This window comes from Strix uralensis, chromosome 4 (genome assembly GCF_047716275.1).
Source record: "Strix uralensis isolate ZFMK-TIS-50842 chromosome 4, bStrUra1, whole genome shotgun sequence".
Classification (NCBI taxonomy): Eukaryota; Metazoa; Chordata; class Aves; order Strigiformes; family Strigidae; genus Strix; species Strix uralensis.
The window spans coordinates 82170826-82194289 of record NC_133975.1 but is presented as its reverse complement, the minus strand read 5'-3'; the positions used below and the strand labels follow the sequence as shown (position 1 = coordinate 82194289).

The 23464-nt window shown below is 42.5% G+C and overlaps 1 protein-coding gene across 8 annotated transcripts in view; it reads right to left on the bottom strand.

Annotated features, from left to right (window-relative positions):
• The window catches only part of WDFY3 (WD repeat and FYVE domain containing 3), a 185105-nt gene that overhangs the window by 56875 nt on the left and 104766 nt on the right, over nt 1–23464 (bottom strand). For all 8 annotated transcript variants that reach the window (XR_012628813.1, XM_074867444.1, XM_074867448.1 and 5 more), the window contains 10 exons: nt 22877–22989; nt 20574–20805; nt 17801–17901; nt 16522–16740; nt 12725–12906; nt 11007–11238; nt 7861–8021; nt 6687–6798; nt 6091–6281; nt 4462–4614 (listed from right to left, as the gene is read on the bottom strand). Coding sequence is in view for 7 of the 8 variants with exons in the window: in XM_074867444.1 (XP_074723545.1) it covers nt 4462–4614; nt 6091–6281; nt 6687–6798; nt 7861–8021; nt 11007–11238; nt 12725–12906; nt 16522–16740; nt 17801–17901; nt 20574–20805; nt 22877–22989 (1696 nt within the window). In the remaining variant the exon portion in view is untranslated. The remainder of the gene's footprint in view (nt 1–4461; nt 4615–6090; nt 6282–6686; nt 6799–7860; nt 8022–11006; nt 11239–12724; nt 12907–16521; nt 16741–17800; nt 17902–20573; nt 20806–22876; nt 22990–23464) is intronic.

Below are 23464 nucleotides of genomic sequence, written 5' to 3'. Positions count from 1 at the left end.
GTTTAGCATAAAAACGGCTAATTTATCCAATTTAAGTGAAATGTTTGGGTCACTGATTTCTGAATACAGAAATAAAATATATAATTAAAAAAAAAAAAAAAGACCAAAGCTAAAAACTAAGGCTTTTGGAAAGTTTATTCTTGGTGAGTCACAGACCTATTACTTGCACATTTTTTATTTTTTAAGTTTCTTAAGTGTATTTGTTCTCCAGCTGTTCTTGGTCTTCAGGGGAAAAAAAGACAGACATGAACGAAACAATATGAAACTGGATCATCTGTACAGTACTTGCTGCCTGAGTGACTTATACAACATTGATGAAATTTTTCAGCTGGTTCCTTTATGGGGAAAAGGAAAAAGAAGAAAAAAAGAAGATAAAAAAGGAAGGGAGAAGGAAAGAGGGAAGAGAGGGAAAAGTGTGTGGGGGGGAAAGTGTGTGGGGGGGAAAGTGTGTGGGGGGGAAAGTGTGTGGGTGAAAAAGTGTGTGGGTGAAAAAGTGTGTGGGTGAAAAAGTGTGGGGGGAAAAAGTGTGGGGGGAAAAAGTGTGGGGGGAAAAAGTGTGGGGGGAAAAAGTGTGGGGGGAAAAAGTGTGGGGGGAAAAAGTGTGGGGGGAAAAAGTGTGGGGGGAAAAAGTGTGGGGGGAAAAGTGTGTGGGGGGAAAAGTGTGTGGGGGGAAAAGTGTGTGGGGGGAAAAGTGTGTGGGGGGAAAAGTGTGTGGGGGGAAAAGTGTGTGGGGGGAAAAGTGTGTGGGGGGAAAAGTGTGTGGGGGGAAAAGTGTGTGGGGGGAAAAGTGTGGGGGGGGAAAAGTGTGGGGGGGAAAAAGTGTGGGGGAGAAAAAGTGTGGGGGGAGAAAAAGTGTGGGGGGAGAAAAAGTGTGGGGGGAGAAAAAGTGTGGGGGGAGAAAAAGTGTGGGGGGAGAAAAGTGTGGGGGGAGAAAAGTGTGGGGGGAGAAAAGTGTGGGGGGAAAAAAGTGTGGGGGGAAAAAAGTGTGGGGGGAAAAAAGTGTGGGGGGAAAAAGTGTGGGGGGGAAAAAGTGTGGGGGGGAAAAAGTGTGGGGGGGAAAAAGTGTGGGGGGGAAAAAGTGTGGGGGGGGAAAAAGTGTGGGGGGGGAAAAAGTGTGGGGGGGGAAAAAGTGTGGGGGGGGAAAAAGTGTGGGGGGGGAAAAAGTGTGGGGGGGGAAAAAGTGTGGGGGGGGAAAAAGTGTGGGGGGGGAAAAAGTGTGGGGGGGGAAAAAGTGGGGGGGGGGAAAAGTGGGGGGGGGGAAAAGTGGGGGGGGGGAAAAGTGGGGGGGGGGAAAAGTGTGGGGGGGGAAAAGTGTGGGGGGGGAAAAGTGTGGGGGGGGAAAAGTGTGGGGGGGGAAAAGTGTGGGGGGGGAAAAGTGTGGGGGGGGAAAAGTGTGGGGGGGGAAAGTGTGGGGGGGAAAAGTGTGGGGGGGGGAAAAGTGTGGGGGGGGAAAAGTGTGGGGGGGGGAAAGTGTGGGGGGGGAAAGTGTGGGGGGGAAAAGTGTGGGGGGAAAAAGTGTGGGGGGTGAAAAGTGTGGGGTGAAAAGTGTGGGGGTGAAAAGTGTGGGGGTGAAAAGTGTGGGGGTGAAAAGTGTGGGGGGGGGAAAGTGTGGGGGGGGGAAAGTGTGGGGGGGAAGTGTGTGGTGAAAAAGTGTGGGGGTGAAAAAGTGTGGGGTGAAAAAGTGTGGGGGGGAAAAGTGTGGGGGGGAAAAAGTGTGGGGGGGAAAAAGTGTGTGGGGGGAAAGTGTGGGGGGGGAAAAGTGTGGGGGGGGAAAGTGTGGGGGGGGAAAAGTGTGGGGGGGGAAAAGTGTGGGGGGGGAAAAGTGTGGGGGGGGAAAGTGTGGGGGGGGAAAGTGTGGGGGGGGAAAGTGTGGGGGGGGGAAAGTGTGGGGGGGGAAAGTGTGGGGGGGAAAGTGTGGGGGTGAAAAGTGTGGGGGGGGAAAGTGTGGGGGGGGAAAAGTGTGGGGGGGAAAAGTGTGGGGGGGGAAAGTGTGGGGGGGGAAAGTGTGGGGGGGGAAAAGTGTGGGGTGGGAAAAGTGGGGGGGGGGAAAAGTGTGGGGGGGGAAAAGTGTGGGGGGGGAAAGTGTGGGGGGGGAAAGTGTGGGGGGGGAAAGTGTGGGGGGGGAAAGTGTGGGGGGGGAAAGTGTGGGGGGGGAAAAGTGTGGGGGGGGAAAGTGTGGGGGGGGAAAGTGTGGGGGGGGAAAGTGTGGGGGGGGAAAGTGTGGGGGGGGGAAAGTGTGGGGGGGGGAAAGTGGGGGGGGGGAAAGTGTGGGGGGGAAAGTGTGGGGGGGGAAAGTGTGGGGGGGGAAAGTGTGGGGGGGAAAAGTGTGGGGGGGGAAAAGTGTGGGGGGGGAAAGTGTGGGGGGGGAAAAGTGTGGGGGGGGAAAAGTGTGGGGGGGGAAAAGTGTGGGGGGGGAAAAGTGTGGGGGGGGAAAAGTGTGGGGGGGGAAAAGTGTGGGGGGGGAAAAGTGTGGGGGGGGAAAGTGTGGGGGGGGAAAAGTGTGGGGGGGGGAAGTGTGGGGGGGAAAAAGTGTGGGGGGGAAAAAGTGTGGGGGGGAAGGGGGAAGGGGGGAAAAAGGGGGGGGGATGGGGTGGAAAGGGGTGGTAAAGGGGGGGGAAAAGGGGGGGAAAGGGGGGGAAAAGGGGGGGAAAGGGGGGGAAAAGGGGGGGAAAAGGGGGGGAAAAGGGGGGGAAAAGGGGGGGAAAGGGGGGGAAAAGGGGGGGAAAAGGGGGGGAAAAGGGGGGGAAAAGGGGGGGAAAAGGGGGTAAGAGTATTTTTCATCAGAATTCATGGCTGCCCACTAAAGGAGCTGGGCAGAGTGTTCTCTCTGCTGAGCAGTTCATCTGCCTTAAGAGCTCTACCACAAACATCACCTCCTGTAGATGTAGCAACTCCTATTAAATCCGTGTTTAATTTTGTGTGAGCACAAAGGGAGCATCATTGTAATTTAAAAATCTTGTTAAAGAATAACTCGTTACACGATACTGAAGAATTTGTTTAGGCATGGCACAAACTTAATTTCTAGTTTTAACATTACACCTCGAAAAAAAGAGGAAACTTTGGTGTGTGACAAATTAGAACCCCACTAAAATAAAAGAAATAACCAAAGGTTCAGGTCTGCCTTCTTCATTTCCTCTTTCTTTGTGCCATAATTATAGTGTATCGTTGATCTTGGCTGGGGGTTTGTGAGAGCATTAAAGACCTTTAAGCTCTCAAAATCCAGTTAAAACCAACTGGCCTTGTTATTAAAATAAAGGCTATAGTAAGCAGCAAGAAAAAATGAGCTTTTTCATATACAAGACCCTTAAATAAAGTTTCCAGGAGTGCTCTGAAGGAAATGGATAACTCCATAAAGCCATTTGTGCAAGACGGACTTGTGCTATTAAGTCAGTATCTTACAGATGGATTAGTGGTGGCAGTAGTATTTCTATTTATTTATTTATTTTCGTCTACGAGAATCAGGATACTTCTACTCAGTCTGTGTCAGGTACAGATCACGTCAAAGGAGCAAACACTAAATGATGAGTTCTGTACATCATTTATCAGCCCCTAACACATTGGCATTTCTTTTGAACTTCTCTACTTTCCTTAGTTTAACAAAACGACCCTTCAATATTTCACAGATTGTGCAAGCATAATTTGAAATGCCTTACTATTAACTTTGCAGGACACAGAATCCCAGAATCATTCAGGTTGGAAAAGACCCTTGGGATCATTGAGTCCAACCATCAGCCCTACTCCACAAAGTTCTCCCCTACACCATATCCCCCAACATCTCATCCAAACGACCCTTAAACACATCCAGGGATGGTGACTCCACCCCCTCCCTGGGCAGCCTATTCCACTGTCTGACCACTCTTTCTGGGAAACATTTTTCCCTAATGTCCAGTCTGAACCTCCCCTGTTGCAGTTTAAAGCCATTCCCTCTTGTTCTGTCACTAATCACCTGTGAGAAGAGACCAGCACCAACCTCTCTACAATGTCCTTCCAGGGAGCTGTAGAGAGTGATGAGGTCTCCCCTCAGCCTTCTCCTCACACTAAACAGTCCCAGCTCCCTCAATCGCTCCTCACAGGATTTGTTCTCCAGGCCCTTCACCAGCTTCGCTGCCCTCCTCTGCACTCGCTCCAGCACCTCGAGATCTCTCTGGTATTGATGATGAAGTGATTGCTACGTGCTATGTTTAAAGTTTACCTCCTCCTGTTATTTTCAGTAAGTCTTTCATGCCTCAACACATGTACTGCAGTAGAACACCCAGGTTAAAAGAAATTCAAGCCATTTCAGCAGGAAAAGTTACCGATAATCTTGCTGCTCGGCTGCTCCACTATACTACACCTTTGAAATACTAAGTTCTCAGGATAACAACCTAGTTTGCTGCTGTTCAGTATTTAAGGCATGCTATCAGCATCTGACTTAATCACTACCCAGCATCATCATTCATTTTTCTGTGCAGCTTTACATACTTCAAAATCACAGAGCAGGTCCTGGAAGGCAGCAGAATTTGGAATAATGGAAGTCTCATGCCCGCTATCGACAGTTCCCACCAAGGAGAAGGTCAGATGGAGTATGTGGCTGTTCAGAAGGGATCGTTTCTTCTTTAACAGCATTGCCAGCAACTTGAACAAGTAAACAGAAAATGAATTAGTATCCTACGAACACACAGCAACACTGTCTAAGCACAAAGAAGCACGGATGAAATGACTGTGTCCCTTCTGAGAAGGCCCTTACGGCATGTCTGATAGTTGACGCTCTTGATGAAAAACCTTGGAAGTGGCATTATGGTTGATCAGAAAAGGATGCCCTACAGCTCCGAAAACATCTGTTTTACACTTCAGGCAGTATCTAGGCCCTGAGGATTAGGCACACACCCCCCCCACGCCCTGAGCTCTCGGTAGACAGTCACAGTTTAAGACAGCACATGACACATTCTCAGAGAGTTGTGTTCCTGGACAGCACCCGTGGACATGGCAGACTTAACTAGAGCACCCCTAGAGTACTGCACACAAGAATGAGAGGTATTCTGGCACCAGGAAAAGGTAGCCTTGACAACATAAATCTGAATAAGCCTGAGTTTCTTTTTTCTTGCTACCCTTTGTTGCCCTAGGCATGACCAAAGATGTCATCCTTTCAGTCCTCATTTCTGCTCTAACTTCTTATAGTCTGGGTTGGGAAAGAACAAATTGCCAGATGTACTATTACTGTTACTTGTCTTCTGATGCAAACTTGTTAAAGTCTCAACATACTGGCCTGTTTAGCTTCACCATCCTCCTTGAAACATTACTAAAGGAACACAGATTTCTGGGAATCCCTCTCAAACCATGCCATTTGCTGACATCAATACAAGTGGAATGTAGGGTCACATGTGATGATTTGCTGACTGCTTATGGTGCAAGTAAGCCGAGGTCTGTAACAGGCTACATGATAATATGTTTTGAGGTAACTCCACTAGCCACTAGCATTACAAGGTTTGCAAATACACCACCCAAATCACAGCATGAACTTTCCGTTTCAGTAAAGCAGTCTTCGTGAGAAACGTAAAAGGCACTGGTCACATGAAGATCTTTTCGAGTCAGTCAACCAATCCTTTTGCATAACTGTTTGCATTTTCCCCATCCCGATGGAGAATTAAGAAGTCTTCAGCTTGAAAGCAAACAGCATCACTAACTATAAAGTCTGTGCAAGTCTCCTCAAAATAATGATTCTAGGAACCCACTTGTTTGGTTTTCATCATGTGTCCCTGTCCTCCTCTCTCGCTGGCAGATCAGAGACAGAAGCTCCCAGGCTTGCAGGGGTGGGTTCACAATCGCAGGAAAAGATTCATCTAAGTGCCATAGTTGTGCTCTTCCTTGCTATTAATGAAGGCTCAGTTTCAGCAAAGCAGCTGAACGTGCACAACTGCTTAGCAAAACCTGCCACACTCTCCTGTAAAAGCCATCCTAAATAACTCATTTATGCTATTTAGCCAAGAGCTCAGTAAACTTAAGAGCAGAAACTCAGGTTACCACAATACAACAAGGATTTTCCACAGGAACTGCTAGGACAGACAGTGAAATTCAATCAGCCTGCTCCGTTTTAAGACATTTCTTACATACCTGATAACCTCTGATTCTTTCCATTTCTTTGCTGGCTAGTGGATTGCTCTTTACCACACAGACCAAGGCCTTCACAGCTGCGTACAACCCTTCTACATCTGATGCCATGGCTACAAGTCCCAGAATAGCAGCAGCTCCACCAATGTACTGCAGTGTAGTGGCAACAGGCTTGGGGACAAATGTTCTTACACCTGAGCATAGACAAGAGAAAATAAAATCAACTCTAATTCTTGTAGGAAATCATTGTGAATACTTGCAAGTAATTTGCATTCTAGTATTGCTTGAATTATGAAAAGAGTATCACTAGAAGAACTGTGACACCTCAGAAGAGAATGAGAATGAAATATTGCACTGGAAAATAGTTTATGACCTAAGGTAAAATATATTTTCATAATGATAACTCATATGAACTGAAACGAGCATCCCATGTTAGTAAAAAAGATAATAGTATGTCCTTAAAATAGAAAAATGTCAATTAAATTTAACAATGTATGATTAACATCCATCAGTTACATGATTTACCTTCTAGACCTAAGTTCTTATTGACAAGTAATTAATCATTTTTAAACATAATAATTTTCAAGTACTCAACTCACCCAAATATCCTATCAAAGCTGCACCAATGGAGCGCGCTGGTCCATTCAAATGCCCTGCTGAGTTATGTAGCAGCTTCACAGGTGTGGCATTTTCATGAGAAGAAATCACCAGCTGAACAAAACAAGAAAAAAAGCAGGAGATAGAGGGAAGAGGTTTTTTTGCACAAGCCTGTACATAACCTGTGTATTTTCCTCCTGTGATAAAGAGTAACATATAACAAAACAGAACTTTGCCAGAGTCATTAAGACATTCTCTAAAGTAAAGAGAAATCTCCAGTCTCTGAAGTTTAAGGAAGATGAATCTAATTTTAAAAATAATCCCACTGGATCACAGAATGGTTTGGGTTGAAAGGAACCTTTAAAGATCACCTAGCTTAATCCCCCTCTTGTGGGCAGGGACATCTTCCGCTAAATCAGTTTGCTCAAGGCACCATTCAACCTGACCCCCAACACTTCCAGAAATGGGGCATTCACAGCTTCTCTAGGCAACCTCTTCCCGTGTCTCACCACCCTCATCATAAAAAGTTTCATCCTGATACCCACTAAATCCACCTTCTTTCAGTTTAAAACCATTACACCTTGTCCTGTCCCTACACGCCCTGGTAAAAAGTCTCTCTCCGTTGTTCGTAAAAGCTCCCTGTATGTACTGTAAGGCTGCAATAAGGTCTCCTCAGAGCCCTCTCTTCTTCAGGCTGAACAGCCCCAACTCTCTCAGTCTTTCTTCACACATGGTCCTTTGAATAAATAATTCACTGACTTTTAATGCACTTTGAAGAAAAATGTAAAGCAATATTCTTGTTTCCAAATCTAAATCACAGTCAGAGGACTAAGCTATCAGCTTTGTTCATATGCAGCAGTAGAAATGCTGTTCAATGATATAATCTTAACTGTTTTTCAACAGGATTAAAACTGCCATCTACATTAAAAAGCCAAAATACCTCCAACAGGTGCTAAGATACATAGCCACTAGCAATTTCAAGAATATGAATAAAATCTAGGAGTACAATCTCCCTCAACTTTTGAAATTTTTTTTTAAAACATGAAAGTGATTATGGGCAACTCTTCTGACAAGTACATTATTGTTCCTGGTTGCATTGAGCAAATTGGCTTGAAAGAAGTTAAAAGAAAAGAACAAACAAGTAGTACACATTAAGCAACTCATTTCCCAGCGTACCTGTTTGGCAATAGCTTTACTGTCCAACTTGTTGTAAATTTTCCTTATTTTTGCCACTGTAAATGAAGAAACCGACAGCGCATAGAGACCAAAAGAGACCTTCTCTTCTGGTACCAAAGATACTGGAGACGGGTTGATTCCTTCAGACTTTGAATCTTTGCCTTAAAGACAAAATAAAAGTTCGTTTAAGTAATAGCACTGTTTTTCATTCCAGTTTCAAAAGTAAAATCTTAAGCAAATGATACTGCAGAATATGTACAGAAGAAAGGTTTCACAAGTAGCTGAGATGTGATATTGTCTTTGCGTACTTGCTTGCTCTACCAAAGAGTAGTTTGATAGCATATGGAGTTGTGGAATAAATCTGCTATTTAAGATAAAAGGGCAGCACACAGCAAACGTTTCCTTTCAAGGAGGTCTACAATACAGCAGCTGGCAGCCTGTGGCTTGGCCAAGCAATAGAATACGCAGTGCTTCCTCATCTAAATTTCTGGAAGGCAACATTATGCCTGTACTCAATTTGGATACAGCCTAAGGGCTGTTCACTTCCCTTCCAACCCGAAGAAAAACAAAGTAATCAAAAACCAGAGAAATATTTGGTACGTCTGCATCTTTGCCTATGACAACAGGCTTTTTACAATGGTTTGCTAGGAAAAACGCCTTAGAGAATGGTACAAGAGATGCAAGACTGAATAAAGACCAAAAGGCCCAGGCATCAAAGAGAATATATAACTGTATCTTCACTATTTTGTATCCACTGCTCCAAAAATGGATGCTTCATGCAAGGCACTGCCAACACTATGATTGACAGCTGTCTACAATGCTCAGAGGAAGCATACAAAACTCAGCACCTGAAGTCTCAACACAGAAACTCATTTCTGTGTCTTCATTCCAGGTCAAAAGGTGTCTGCAACTCCAGTGAAACACATAAACGGAATTTAAAAAGCATGAAGACTCCTCACCTGACACTGAAATGAGTGAGAAGCTGGGTGTCTACATAATTTGTTGAACTAGGGTTAAGTTCCTGTCGAGTCTCACTTAAGAAGTCTTGCTTTCCCCATAAATTAAATCCTCATCGAATTCTCTGCTCACACGGATGCCCCAAGAACATTCCTCCATTTCAGCAAACAGACAAAGGAATTCCTTCTCCTGAACTAGTAACTGTTCTCTGAGAGGTCTTTCCAAGACTTAAAGAGTATCAAGTTTTTAATTTTGTTTAAACACAGTACAAATTCCCAGGAAATAGCAATCTTGGTCACTGAAAACAGGGACAAAACTTCCGAAAGAAGCACTGCATGGGCAAATGGCAAGTCAGACACAATTTCCCTGTGAAGGACAACAGCGGAAGACTACAGGGGCTCTTCTCCAGGATTTCCACAAATAATCATCGCATTAAGGAAGAACAAGCATTTTGGAAAGAGGGGCCAAGATAAAATGGTAAGATACAGAGCTCATACTGCACCCCTTATTAAACTCATGCACAATGCACGTGACACGAACAGAAGCTTAGCCCCATATAGAAAACATGCCCTTTGTCCTGGTGCAGTCTGCTCCTGAAATACAACAAACTGAGCAAAGCTTGTGCGGGAGAAATACACCACCACACTGGGAAAAGTCAACAAGTTAAGAAATTAAGAATTTTTTTAAGTTACTGTGGGATTCCTGGTGAACGTGGCCTTAGCATAAAGGCATGAAGAACTTTAATTTTCTGAAGTGAATGAACAAATTCACATTCATGGAATTTGCTTTGGCTAATTCGGTACTTAAAGTTGAACACCACCAGTCAAAACGCCTTCCAGGAGAAATTTTAACTGCCTAGCAGAGACCTAAATCCTGAGTTGCTTGCCAGGTTTGTCTAGCTGTCAAAAAAAGCAAGTATGTGACACAGATCTGTACATGACAAAATTCAATTCCCTAAAGTTTTTCACTCTAGACGGGCAAGGAAAGCTACCTTCTTTTTCATGATACCTCATTCTTTCACAGCCCAATCATCATCTACATTTGGGGGGGTGCCGGGGGGTGTCTGCTGCCACTCTAGGGTACGATTTCACCATGAAAAGTAAGACTGGGCACTCTCTGTACATACTTTTGTTTTCCTAGCACCCTCAGCACTCACTGCCTCCTTCCTTGAGATGGTGACAGTCTCTCTCCAGAAGAGCTGGAGAGCATTATGGTCCTCATGGGGAAAGACAATGGAAGGACAAGACGACTTGATACATTTTCTATTTTTATTTACGTCTCACTGAAAAGCCCTGTGATGGCCAGGTAAAGCAAACAGCATCTTCTGACATAATACTGATGCTAGTGAGGACATGCTCTAACTGGACGGGAAGACAGGGAGCTCTACAGAACAGGAAAATCTGGCTAGTGACAGTGCACCTTACCAGAGCTAATGAAGAATCCGTTGTCTGAATATTTAAAAACAGGGCTCTGGGCACACATTTCTAACAAGGTTATTCACATCTGTTTGTGTTGTACTCCCCTCAATTTCAAACAAGAACCCTTTAAAAATGTAATAGAATTGCCCATATTTGTTTGCATTGAATGCTTAAAGACTGTCTGATGCACCACAATCCCTTCCTGTTTGAATTTTTTATCCGTTGACCTATTTAGGCCCTATAAACAACGACGTTTCAAGACAGCTACGTTTAAAGTACAGAATACATTGCAGATTTGCAAATGAGTGCTATCAGTAGAAGCTGACAAGTTAAAACACCTTTCCAACTTCACTTTCTACAGATAAATATAATGCACAGTATGAATAATGACAGCTTTAAGCATTTCTAACTTGTTTAAAACTGAAGTGAGGAATACAAGCACTTCTGTATCTCAGTACAAGAACTACCAGAAGTACATTAAAATTTGGATTTCACGGAATCACAGAATCATCTAGGTTGGAAAAGACCTTGAAGATCATCCAGTCCAAACATTAACCTCACACTGACTGTTCTCAACTACATCTTATCCCTAAACGCTGTGTCAACCCAACATTCTCTTCAATAACAGCTACTAATCTTCTTCCTACGAAGAGCTACCCTTTCCTTGCTGCTACCACATACTCTACCTTCTCACCTCTTCTGCCAACACACACACAAAAGATTCCACTACAGCCAGGCCAAGTTACTAGCTGCCACGTGAATTGTACTTACATGGTACGTATACTGCTTGAAAGCTTCCGACGTAATTTGGTCCCAGCTCATAAATGGTGCTAATACCTGGGGCAGGCAAAACTTCCTCCAGAAAATGCGTAGGGCCCAAGCGCCACACTAACGAAGAGGGCTGGCGCTGTGCGGGTGGCGTGCCAATATAGGCATAAACAGTGCTGACTACAGGTGGATTGGCAGAACCAGACCCACTAGGACTACTGTGAATATAGTGAAGCTGCAAGGGAGAAAAACACAGTGAAGTTATTGAGAGAGCATTGGTACCCTGAAAAGAAAATAGGGAGATCAGAAATTTGGGAAAGCGTTCTGCAAACCAGGGAACGTACCGAACGATTGCTACGTAACACATGGTATTCTGATACCATACAGATACAAAAGTCAGTAAAGAACATTAAACAGAAGGTAAATGAAGAGATCAGAAGTGGCTTTCAAAAGATGAAAGTGTGTGTGGAAACGCAGGATGAGAACAGGCAAGTTCAGTGCTTTAAAACACTAAAGAACGAGGCTGTATCTTGATTCTAAAAACACGGTGCTCTATGACGGTCATTATTTTTTGCAAAAGCAGTAAGACAATCTCATAAATTCGCATTCTTTTTCCTCTTTTTTCAACCAGTGAAAACATGCCTTTGGTAATTATACTGCTTCAAGCTAAAGTGCAAACGTGATGAACTCAATCTGATAAGATTTTCAGACAGCAACAGAACAAATACACGAGTAAGATGTTGGCCCGTATATGACAATAACAATCCCACGGGCATTTTCTATCTACCTTGTAAAAATTCTATTACCAGCTACTGAATGTAGTCACGTATGGCCAGACAGATGGCCAGATACATGCTCATGTATTACAGCTATTAGCATAACAAGTAAAGTTACTATAGTCGTATTCCTGCAAAAGGAATACTGAAAGGTAAACTTTGAAAGTCAAAACATTGTTTTACCTATAGCAGTACAGCTAATTTACAGCTCACACCAGGTTTAGGTTACCCCCTTAAGGCCCAGACCTGCCAGGTGTCAAATGCTCTGTAGTTATCGGTTACAGGTCAGGAATACTTTGTGCTCAGTGGACAGGTCCACAGTGCTTTTCACTACTCTCTGCTTTTGGCCTCCCAGTTTCTTCCACCTAGCAACAAAATTTTGACCTTTACAAGTAAATGTGTTTCATCTACAATTGATTAATAACAACACTGGACATCTCAGTGGCTATCACTGACACGGGGATGGTATTTCTGGGGTGGCAAGAGGGTTGGGAAAGGAACAACCTGAATAAATTAGCAAAGCTGTCTTACACTGTAATTTCCCTATTATTCAAAGTTAGATCTGGTACACGGCCTTGGGATAATTCTTTAGCTGTTTATGATCCTTCTAATTAATCTAGTCAGCAGCACAGTCGTGTCACACACTTGCCTCACATTCAACGCAACACATCCACTTCACTTCAGTGTTACTATTGCTCATGCTTGAGAAAGCATTCATTATCTTCTCCTCTTAATAGGAGCAGAGCTGGCTCGGAGCTGTGTAGTGAGCAAAGATCCCTTTTAGCAAGGCTCCTCATTTGTGTTTTTTTGTTTGCTTGTTTCGTTTTCTTGTCGTTTTTAGGGGGAAGGAGCGCGTTGGTTTGTTTTGTGTAGATTTTTGTGCACGTGCACGGAGAGAGAAATCACTCCAACCAGTAATGATGAGGATTTAAACACTTATTTTACCTTAACAGTGTTAACAAGCTGTCCATCAAGGTAGAGCGCAGCTGTGCTGTTCTTGAGCATGCCTTTACTCATGACCAGAACTAGGTGATGCCACTGGCCTTCCACAATGAGGTCACCGCAGCGGAAACGGGCACAACAGGGAAGAATTTCATAAAATGATGATTCCTCACTGAAGTCATCAACTAAAGGAAAAGTACCAGTTAGTGGCACCAGTAGGAATGTTATAAGAAGCTTAAAACATGAAAATGTCATTAGACTTTACACAAAACAATCTACAGCAATACATTAAAGCCAAATTTTTAGAAAGCACATAGTTAACAAAAAGACAATTAACAAGATATGAATAAAGTCAAACAGTTAACAAGAATAACTTTAGGTCTTTAATTACAAGAACTGAAAGAATGCAATCAGATTTGAAAAAGTATTCAGATCAAATTGTCACAGTGACAGGCTGAACGCCCTTAAATACTTGCACATTAACAAACTAGTACAAGTTTTGGTAGTCTCAGTGACAGGTCTCTTCTTCTTTTGCTTTAATTCTTCTTTAAGAAAATTCTCGGGATACTTTTAGACTTTTGATAATTACATTTTACTTCTCCCCTCCCTTTGAAATTTTAGCTAAAATGACCAGTTTGCTCAAGTTTTGACTTTCTCGTGCTACCATGCAAGTCACAGAAGGATCTTTTGTTGTTTTTCTAAGAAGGTTTTTCCAGCAGTAGTCAGCAAGAAATAATAAGAGGTCTCTCCAAACCTACAGAGCTATTTTTTTCACTTTTCTCACACTGTGGAGAGAAAGATACCCATACTTCCCAGACATTCTCCTTACACTTTTCCCTGTTCCTCCGTGGTCTCCTCCACAGGCCCCACTACCTGCTCTGGTGTGGTCTTCTCCAGGGGCCACAAGGGATCTCTGCTCTGGCGCCTGGAGTGCACCTTCTTCTTCTCTGCTCTCACCTACATGCCCTCGGGGCATTTTCTCTCACCTTTTTTCCCCCTTACTCCTCACTGCATGCAGTGTTTCACTGTCTCTTATGTGTGCCTTCTCAGAGGTGCCACCAGCCTAACTGCTGGGCTCAGCTGTGTCCCACAGAAGGGGGGCTGCTGCAGAGCTGGCCAGAACTGGCCCTGTTTGGCATGTGGCAGCCCCAGGCTCTTCCCACAGAAGCCCCCTATTGCCCTGACAGCACCTGGCCACAGACACTCACTATAAGCTTGCCACTATCTTGCTTAAACAGTTAGGTCACACATAAAAGAAGGTACAAGTACAGATTGCCTTTCAAAGCATCTGCATCAGAATCATGCTAAATCACAAAGCATAAGTGAAATTAAAGATGAGGTTGAAAGCCTGAGACTTTTTTTCCTTGATAAAAGCCACAAATACGATGGCTGGCTAGTGACACACGCATCAAGCACAGACCGGGGTACTTGTAACTCAAGCCTCAGCATGGTGGCTTCTCTTCTTCCCTTTTTGCAGTTCTAAGGAAAATTAAACTCAGGGCTGAGACGTTTCTGCCCAAGTCAAAACGAGGACTTCACAATGTCTCATCCGTTCCACTTCAGTACCGAGTCGCCCTTGCCTTCCCTTCAGCGTACCCGCAGGGGAGCTGGGTCATAAGGCTGCTGAGCTGGCGCGAGCACCCGCTGCCGTGGGGTGGGGAGAGCTGCACCCGTGGCTCCATCGGCTGCCCTTGCACCAACGGTGAGAGGAGTCGGAGACGGATGCCTGCCTTCCAGACACTGGGCCAGAGGAACTCACTCCCTGCCTCTCTGCAGGGGCTGCAAACCACAAGCTGCTGACCACGTCTCCCCAATTCACCCACCTATACTCTTCAAGCGTTTCCCAGGTCTTTTTTCACTAATGGGTGCTGAATGCTCCTCTCCTGGATGTTAAAATACACTTCAGTTCTCAGCACACGATTTCTTCATTTCTCTAGAAGGCATCCTTTGGCTACATACCAGAGGGCATGATCAGTTTTCGCAGGCGCGTTAGCTCCTCCATCACAAAGCAGAATGACCCACACTCTACTTGAAAGCCTGTCCCTGCCCCCCACCCCCAAAAGAAAAAAAGACAAAGCTCGAAAATGTTCCACCGGTGAACGCTTCCACAGAAAACAGGAGCTTTTCAGATCTTTCTTCATTCTTTCATATTGAAGGAAAAGAAAACCACTAATCCTCTTACCTCAACAGCCAGCTGCACTGGGAGAACACTCATTTCTTTAGAAACAGCACAAGGAAAATGATAAAAGCAGAGTACTTGGAACTTGTAAGGTTCAGATACAAAAATAATCTCAAGTTCTTTTTCTCAGCCAGACACCTTTGAGAGCAATTCTCGTTCACAAGAAGGATCCTTAAATCACCCCATTTATTCTTACAACAGACTGTCAGCACTTCCAGTCCCCGTGCTGGTGGGCCTGTCACCTCAGTTCTTCAGGTTCTTCACCTGCTCACCACCAATTACGACTTAGCCATGACAGGGTGGCACTCCAGTAAAGCAAAAGTATCCCGTTCAATTAAAAAACAGTCTTCGTAGTCAGAGACCTTCAGATCTTCTCTGACAAAGCCTCTTCAAATCCAATCTCTTTTAAAGAATTAGATAACAGAGGCTTACAAACTAAAAAACATACAATCGATAGCTCCAGTGCAGGCTAAAGCAATTAATATGAAGATAAACTCACTTAATTCTCTCTTTTAAGAATTCAGTCTTCTAAGAAAGAAAATGCTGTCAATATCTTTGTAATTTAAGAGGTTTAGCTCCTCCCTTATACTATGGGTCTTCAGCTCCCAGGTTTTAGGTTTTGAACCTGACTTCTACTAAGAGAAACTACTGCAGTTAGTGATGTGAAGGTCCATTTATCATGAAAATAAGGAATATTCTATAACAGTCTACTTTGTTGTCTGTTTTTTTAAAAAATAGTAACAGCTGTATAAATTCTTTATTAGTGCCTGCTACTCAAAAGGAAAGAACAGAAGCAGGAACAGGTTTTTGATAAGCAGTTGTAAGCCAGTGTGTTGGTCTGGTAAAGAGCTAAGCCTGAAACATGTGCAGAAGGCTGCCCTGCTCCTCTCAGCATCTCCACGGCCACTGTGCATAAACGGCTTGTCAAAACTGACCATTTTTGGAGGCTTTGATGGAGGACAAGGCAGGAGACGGGAGATGGCTAAGCCTGAAGCCCCCGGCCACACTGATAGTGCTCTCTAGCAAATTCACTGGCCTCACCAACTTCACTTCGATCTTCCTTGCACCTCCTGTAATTCCACCTCTGATCACAGATACTGAATGAAGCTACAAACTCTTCCTGAGAACTGATCACAGTATTAAAACATGAAGTGAATGACTGATCGCCTTCAAATAGGCCTCTAGCACTGAGACCACCCAGATTGAAAAAGCCTTCACAACCTATTAGTTTACAATTTCCAAACCTCAAAGCAAAGATAGTTAACATTTGCACCTCAAGAGATGATGTCTAAAATGAATAATACAAGATAAATAAAAGGCAAAAAACTTCCAAAACCAATGATGGAATCCCTCCTTTAAATCTGTAATACTTGGGGTATTGACAGAAATTTTTCCTTATATGCAGATATCAAATCTTCTTTAGAAATTATAAAAGCTCCTTAATTTTACATGAATGTTTACATTTTGCATTTTTCCATTGTCAAAACCCATTAGGAGCTGGTGAAGCTGCAACTAAAGTTCCATCACACACAATTCTTCTAGATACTGGGTTCAAAATACACTTGCTGTTGTATCCCTGTAACATTGTCAGGATTAGGCGATGACACGATACAATTCTTACCATAATTTTGAAGCAATTCTTCTTTAGTTGAAACAATCAGTGATCGGTCTTTTGCTGAGAGGACAATGGCAAGGCATACATAATGCTGCTCTGAGGAGTTTGCACGCCGCACCACAGTAAGAAGTCTCACAGGATGGTTATTAGGAGGCGTACTAAAATGTTCAATACAAAACCAAGTTGAGTAGCTTAAACCAGATGGCGGTGGGAAAAATCTTTCACCTAAAAACAAAAAATGAAAGCCCATTATACAGCTGCAGTAGCTAGTACTTAAGGATACTGACTTGTTCCTGTTCCTTTTCCACACCAGCTGTGCTTTCTCAAACTTTTCCGTCATGGACTTCAATGTTACTTCTTTCATTTTTGACTCAAGCTTGGAGGAAAAGCCACATAAAGCTAGCTCAGAGGGGTTTCTTTCAGAACAAAGCAAGAATTGCACACTATTCCCTCCTATTCCAAAACCAAAAATCAACTCCGAAGCTGTGCTTGTTCAGAACAACTCAGTTTCAGTTCCCTAGACAGAGTAAGTGGAAGTGGATCAGGCCCTCCAAAACCACTAATGTAATGATGAGATGCTTCTTCCATTGGTGCGAGTTGCTGAAGAAGCCTTTGTTGAAGAAGATCTCTCCACCACATACACCTGACTCCATTTCATCTCCTGGGGTGCTCCCACAGAACAAAGAGCTCACAGACTTCAAGTACCGTCTAACACGAATTCTGTCTTACTGCAGTAAACCTTCAACTTAGTTTTTAGACTTAACACTTTAACTAAGTGATCATGTTCAATTAGCCCCGCAGCACGCCAGATTCCTGTAGGGTGAACAGCCTACAGTGAACAATATAAGGGATAGCAAACAATTTAGACGGAGTTTTTGTGATTATGTGTGTAACTGCACCTGTAATAAATTCAGTCAAGAATTCAGCAGAACAAAGCCACAAGCACAGCATTACAATTCATTCCACGTTTCTTATGTTCTTCACACTACTACCTCAATTTGTACTTAATGCATCCAGGTTCATTATTCATCCGCTTCTCTTGATTACAGTTTAATCTTCTGCTGAAAGCCTTGTATTTTACAGCAATCACACATTTGTATTTTATATTGCTTTTCACCGACTTGGGGGCAAAAAGAAACACGCACACAAGAAAAGACGCAAGAAGTTCTCAATGATGAGTGTACAACATCCAACACCATACTATCACTTCAAGACTAACAAAGAAATATAAGACAAGTAAACATCAGATACAGAACGCTGCTGACAGTCATACTCGAGTACTTACCAGTTCCAATTCCACTGACAACTGCACCGTCAATAAGTCCTGTTGTAACAGCATTATTTGTAGGTGCATTATGAGGAGCCAAACTTGGCAAGAACAGGCAGCTGTTAAACAGAAGACCAGTAAAACACAAGAGTTTATAAAAGTCAGTATAACTGGGAGTTGAATACAAACAAAATATAGCCTAGGAAAATATACCATAAGCACACCATCACTCTCCTTGACTGTACATATTAATTTAAAGTAGAAATGAATTCTCACAATTTCTCCCTGTGAGGCTAAATTATCTCCAGTGCAAAGAGCTCTGGCAAGCATACATCTTTGGTGCAAAGGTGCAGAGACATGCCTATGTGGCTCCACAGCATCAGATGCTCCCTTGTGGGCAACCATAACTCACTGCATCCTTTGAGATGTTCTGGACCCTCAGAGAGACTGGATTAGCTAAAATATTCAAAGGATCTGGTAATTGCATACTATGGTGTTCTTACTTTAAGTATGTACACTCTCACAGCAACGTCATTTCACCAAAGTAGCTACATTTGGTCCTTACAAGAGCCACTGGTGCTGTGGACATAGTGGAAACAGGTATGAGCAGTACCTCCCCCCAGGTACTGAAAGATTTTAAGAGCCCCGATGGTTTCAGTGACCAGCCTATCCGAGGTGGAGTGAATCCCCACAGGAGTTCAGCTTCCAGTTTGTATAGATTGTCCTACTGGAGGCAAAATGATGGCTCTTCCACTTGCTGAAGAATTTTCTTGACGTTACACTTGAGCAGGCCAGTTTAAGTAAACTGTAGCTGAGCTGCCTGACAGAGCTAGGAGTTATTTTGTTCTCACATAAACCATAAAGAGTTAACTCAACCACCCATCTTGAAAGCAACAGCAGTCCATGGTTCTGGTCACTGCTATCTTTCTTTTGATTATAATTTTCCTTACATACTTCTTCCTCCCTCTTGGAAAATATTCTTCTCTGGGTGAATCCCCAATGGTCAATGGTGTTACAAGCATGTTCTCTCTAAGCAGGTAACATGTACGGGTCTACCAACTGTTAAATTCATGAAACACCCTGGCACTTGAAAAGAGACCAAAAAGTTTTAAATTTTTTTTTTATTGATTACAGCAGCTTTCTTAGGTGACTTGCTGAAATTACAAGAAGTCATAGCTGCATTATGTGGATTACTTTTGGACACATTACCAGCACCTACAAATCTCCTGGAGCAACCACAGCGACAATTCATTTTGCTAGGCTATTTCAAGTTCTCCTTAGATCCAAAACATTTTCTTTTCTCTTATGAAGGATGTAGAACAGAGCTTTGAGCACCATTTGTTTTCAAAGAAAAGTCTGTCCCTGACTACATTGGATATGAAGGCTAGATGCAAAATGGGTGCTGCATCCTGGCTTTGCGAAGCTGAAAAGAGAACACAGAACAGCAGAGCTCCCACATATCCAGGCTGGACTCTGCTCTCAGACCAGTCATCCCAAATAAACTGGAACAAGCACACTAAGATGCAGGTGGCTCTGTTGAAGGCCACCTCAGAACAGAAAGAGATTTAAGAAACACAGTAGCATAAATATTAGGTCTGGAAAGAAAAAGACAAGATCAACGATTCTGTCAGGTGGAGCTGTTTCGGGTTTTATGAAACTGTGATACAGCTCTGGAGAACAGATCATTTCTACCTCTTCTCACAATTCTTTTTAAAAAGAGAGTGAAAAAAAACCATCATAGAAGAATCTGTCAGTCTTTTGGGCTTCACAGCAGTTCTCCTTTTTGGTGGTTTGTGTCACTGAAAACCTTTTAATAAAGCTTCTAGTCAAAGTTTTTAAGGTTTTAACCAAGCTTCTGGGAAATTCTGAACATTTACTTATCATCTGAGGTGTTATTCACAATTGTCTGACTTGCACGTACCTCACCACACTGTCCTCTTTGAGACAGTGCCTTTCAGCCTACTTGCAAGCCTCTGCCTGTGGACCAGTCCGCAGGCAGTTAAGGAATACCTTACACAATTTTTACAGCGATTTTTGAGATATTTACCCCTTAGCACAGAACAAAATGAGCATTTTGAGGTTTATTTCATTTTTATAACCAAAAAGACAAAACATTTTCCTTAAGCAGATGCTGAGAATGGTGTCATGTTTTCATCTTCTGAACAGTCAAGTTAAATCATATTACATGATCCTCATAAAGTGCCTCACTCAGCAGGTGTTTAATTAGAGAGATAAAAACAGTAAGTGAAGATGATACTGTGTGCTAAAAGAAAAAATTAGTTAAGCATTCTATTCAGGCTACAACTCCCGTTAATAATAATTTTTTCCAGTTATTTGGACTCAACATAGCTGCCTTCTCTGCTTTACCTGTATTTCTGATTTGCCCACTTCCACATTTCCGGGTTGTTCAGCAATTTTAAGTGGGTTTCAGAGCATTTGAGCCATCCAAATGTTGCACATAAGTCCTAGCAACTAATGCATTTCTGCAAGGGTATGTTGGCGTTCCTTCGTTTTAAAAGGCAGGTGAAATCCAGAACTGAGAAGGTACTATTAGCATTTAGAACATACCTACTTCTACTTTCAGACATGGCAAGCAAGCATTTGGTTTCAAGGCATTAATAAATGGCAGAGTGGAAATTTATGTGGCTTGCAGTATTCCTTTCTTTAAAAAATTAATTTGTTTCTGGTTTGCTAACAGTCCATTAAAAATTACAAGTATTTCTCTAAAAGAAGAAAGTAAGAAAACGTTGTGCTGTGCCCCGTGTGATTTGAGAGCACCGTAAGACCTTACCCAAACCCTTCGAGAGAGGTGTCAAACTCAATGAATGCTGGTGTAACCGATGATCCGTGAAGCCTGATATCATGTGGGGTTGTCATGGAGACCAAACACTTCACTCTCGTCAGGGGTACTGTGCTCCCTTCTGCTGGCTTGAGCAGGCTCTTGCTTATCCGATAGTGGCTGTCTTCATGCAAACTGAAGACGCTGTCAGAACCCAGACCTTCCATTGAGGTAACCATGCTATCTACAGTAGAAGCCGAGAAACAACACAGCATTGCAAAAGGGAGGCATTTTCAGGCTATTTATTTGGACTTTTCAAGCACTGCTTCCAATGCAATAGCTGAACTGCCAATTATCATCGACTTGTTCAGCCTCTCAGTTAGAAGACTATGAGTTGGAAAGTACTGCTCTCATTATAAAAATGTTCAACTGAGGCAGAAAGACGAGCATCTTGTGCAAGGTATTACAGAAAGTCTGTGGTAAAGCCAAAAAAAAAGAGCCAAGAGGCCATCCCATTACCTAACATTGGGAAAGTGTCCATTTTGCAGAGGCTCCATTTCAGATGCACTCCTGCTACCTGACTTAACAGGCAGGAAAAACTCTGCTTCGTGTTTTTCAGATGCAGTAACTCTGAGCTAAGCCTCAGAGCTCCTAATAAGAAGAAAGGCTTGGTAAACTTAGCTTAGGAAATTTAATATAATTTGCTGTATTCAGAAGTTAGCTTTGCCTTCTCTTTCCTAGGTTAAAAACTCTTCAGACTCACATTTTCACAATTTTCATTGTTTACTTTGCCCTGTGATAACACCCTATTAAAAATAAATGGCCAAGAGATAAGTTGAATCTTTCCTTCCCTCCGCTTTCAAAGTGTACTGAACCTGATGACATAACATGAATGCAGTTATTTTATTTCATTATTTAATGCTTGCAATTCAGTACCATTCAGAATACTTTCTAGCGCCTTTTAAATAATTCAAACATTTCAACTATTTTTAACTATGTGTTACAACTGGCCATACAACAACTGAATTGACACATAGAAATAAATATCACATGCTTTGAAAACATATCCATAATTTCTTTGTATTACCATTTCCTGAGACTCTCCTATACTACACGACCAGTTATTCCTTAGCTCTACAACTCATGGACAATAATAGGAAAGAGCACATGTGGAACAGAGGTTCACAACGGCTGGAGAAATCCACTGCTTACAGATATTCAGTGCAATTATCAGACCGACTCACTGAAAGGCTGGAAAACAGATGTAACTGTGAAAATCAGAGCTGATGTGTAATTGCTGATTGAATATGAAGTATTCTATCAAATGGATGAACTTCCATGAGAGAATACCAAACAAAGGTATCATGAAAATTTCCACTGCATACGCGTATCAAAATATATCAAAATACACTGCGAATACTTTCCCACAGTGTTAATTCCAGGACTAAAACTGAAACTATGTTGTCGTGGTGTCCCTTCCACCACTCTTTTTTTTTTTTTTTAAAGCTGATGTAAGTCTGTCCTTTTTCTTGAAAATTTTTAAGTTACTATGTGCTCATAATTCAATACATGCTTACCACATACTATTAAAGATTTCAATTTTAATATACTAGGAAAGTAAACTTATTGAAAGTGAGCAATGAGTAAAACCATTGTAAATATTTACCACGAAAAATTAATGAATGGTTAAAAGTAGACTGCTGAACTTTAAATAACTGAGTGAGTGTTCCAACTCCAAACTGTACCTCTTTATAGGAGAAATGATTATTAGATTGAGGTTCTGCCAGATTAGATAAACTGTGGGGGGGTTTTTTAATTCTTTCTACTTCTTTCTTATTACTAGCAATGCTAACAATGAGCCAGGTTCTTGAGTCTAGCTGAAATTATGCTTACGTGTAGTAATTTCAGTAATTTTATCTGACACCTTACTGAACCCATGAGAGACACTACATAGGTTTAATGGCAAGTGATGTGCACATGAAAGCATCTGAGAAAACTATTTTTCCTTTTACTGTTAAGTAACTACAAACTCAGGATCTACTCAAGACTTAAAAGCAAAACTATCATATTTAATAGTCACTGTTCTTAAAATAAAAAATAATTACCTCACTGGATATATATTAAATAAAAATACTACATTCCCTCTGCTTTTAAGACTTTTTCCAATCCCACTGTTCTTACGATTTCACATTCATACAAAGCCAGGGCAAAGTTAGGTTTTTACGGATGCTTGTCTACAAATTTTATGTAAGTATGCAATTGGGGGATGTCAGTGAAGCATTCTTTACACAAATTTCTAGCACTTCAGCACCTACTTCTCATTTCCGGTTCAAAGCTCAGCGAGCTGGGTTTGTGAACACGGTACTGCTTCAACAGCTTTTTGTCCCAAGCTCCGCAATTCAAAGGGTTTCCCAAGCGCAAAAATTCCCTAAGAAAGAGAATAAAAAGTTTACAAATAATTTTGTCTATTTCCCTAGAGTGGCACCAAATCTATACCATTTTTAAAAAATACAGTAATTACTTGTAATAAACATAACTTTTAAACAAAAACCCAAACAAACTAATGCGTAATTACAAGAAACACATTTGATCCATTCAAAACTATTTAAGTTTCAAACACATGCTCTCAAAAGTTGACATTTTGATAAAGCTCCCAGTTCCCTTCTCTTCATTCCAAAGACTTGGCAGAAGGCTGCTGAATCCTGTAGGACATCAGGACGCTCACTGATGCATGTTCAGCAAGCTGAACTCATCTGGAAAGGCAGACCACAGGCTGAAGTAAGTGACCTCAGCTTTGTTTTATCCGTGTGTTCTATTTGGCTGGGGGACTGTTTCACAGCTATCAACATCTGTATCTACAGATACTATAGTATCTATATCTACAGCTCCCTAGGCTATCAGTA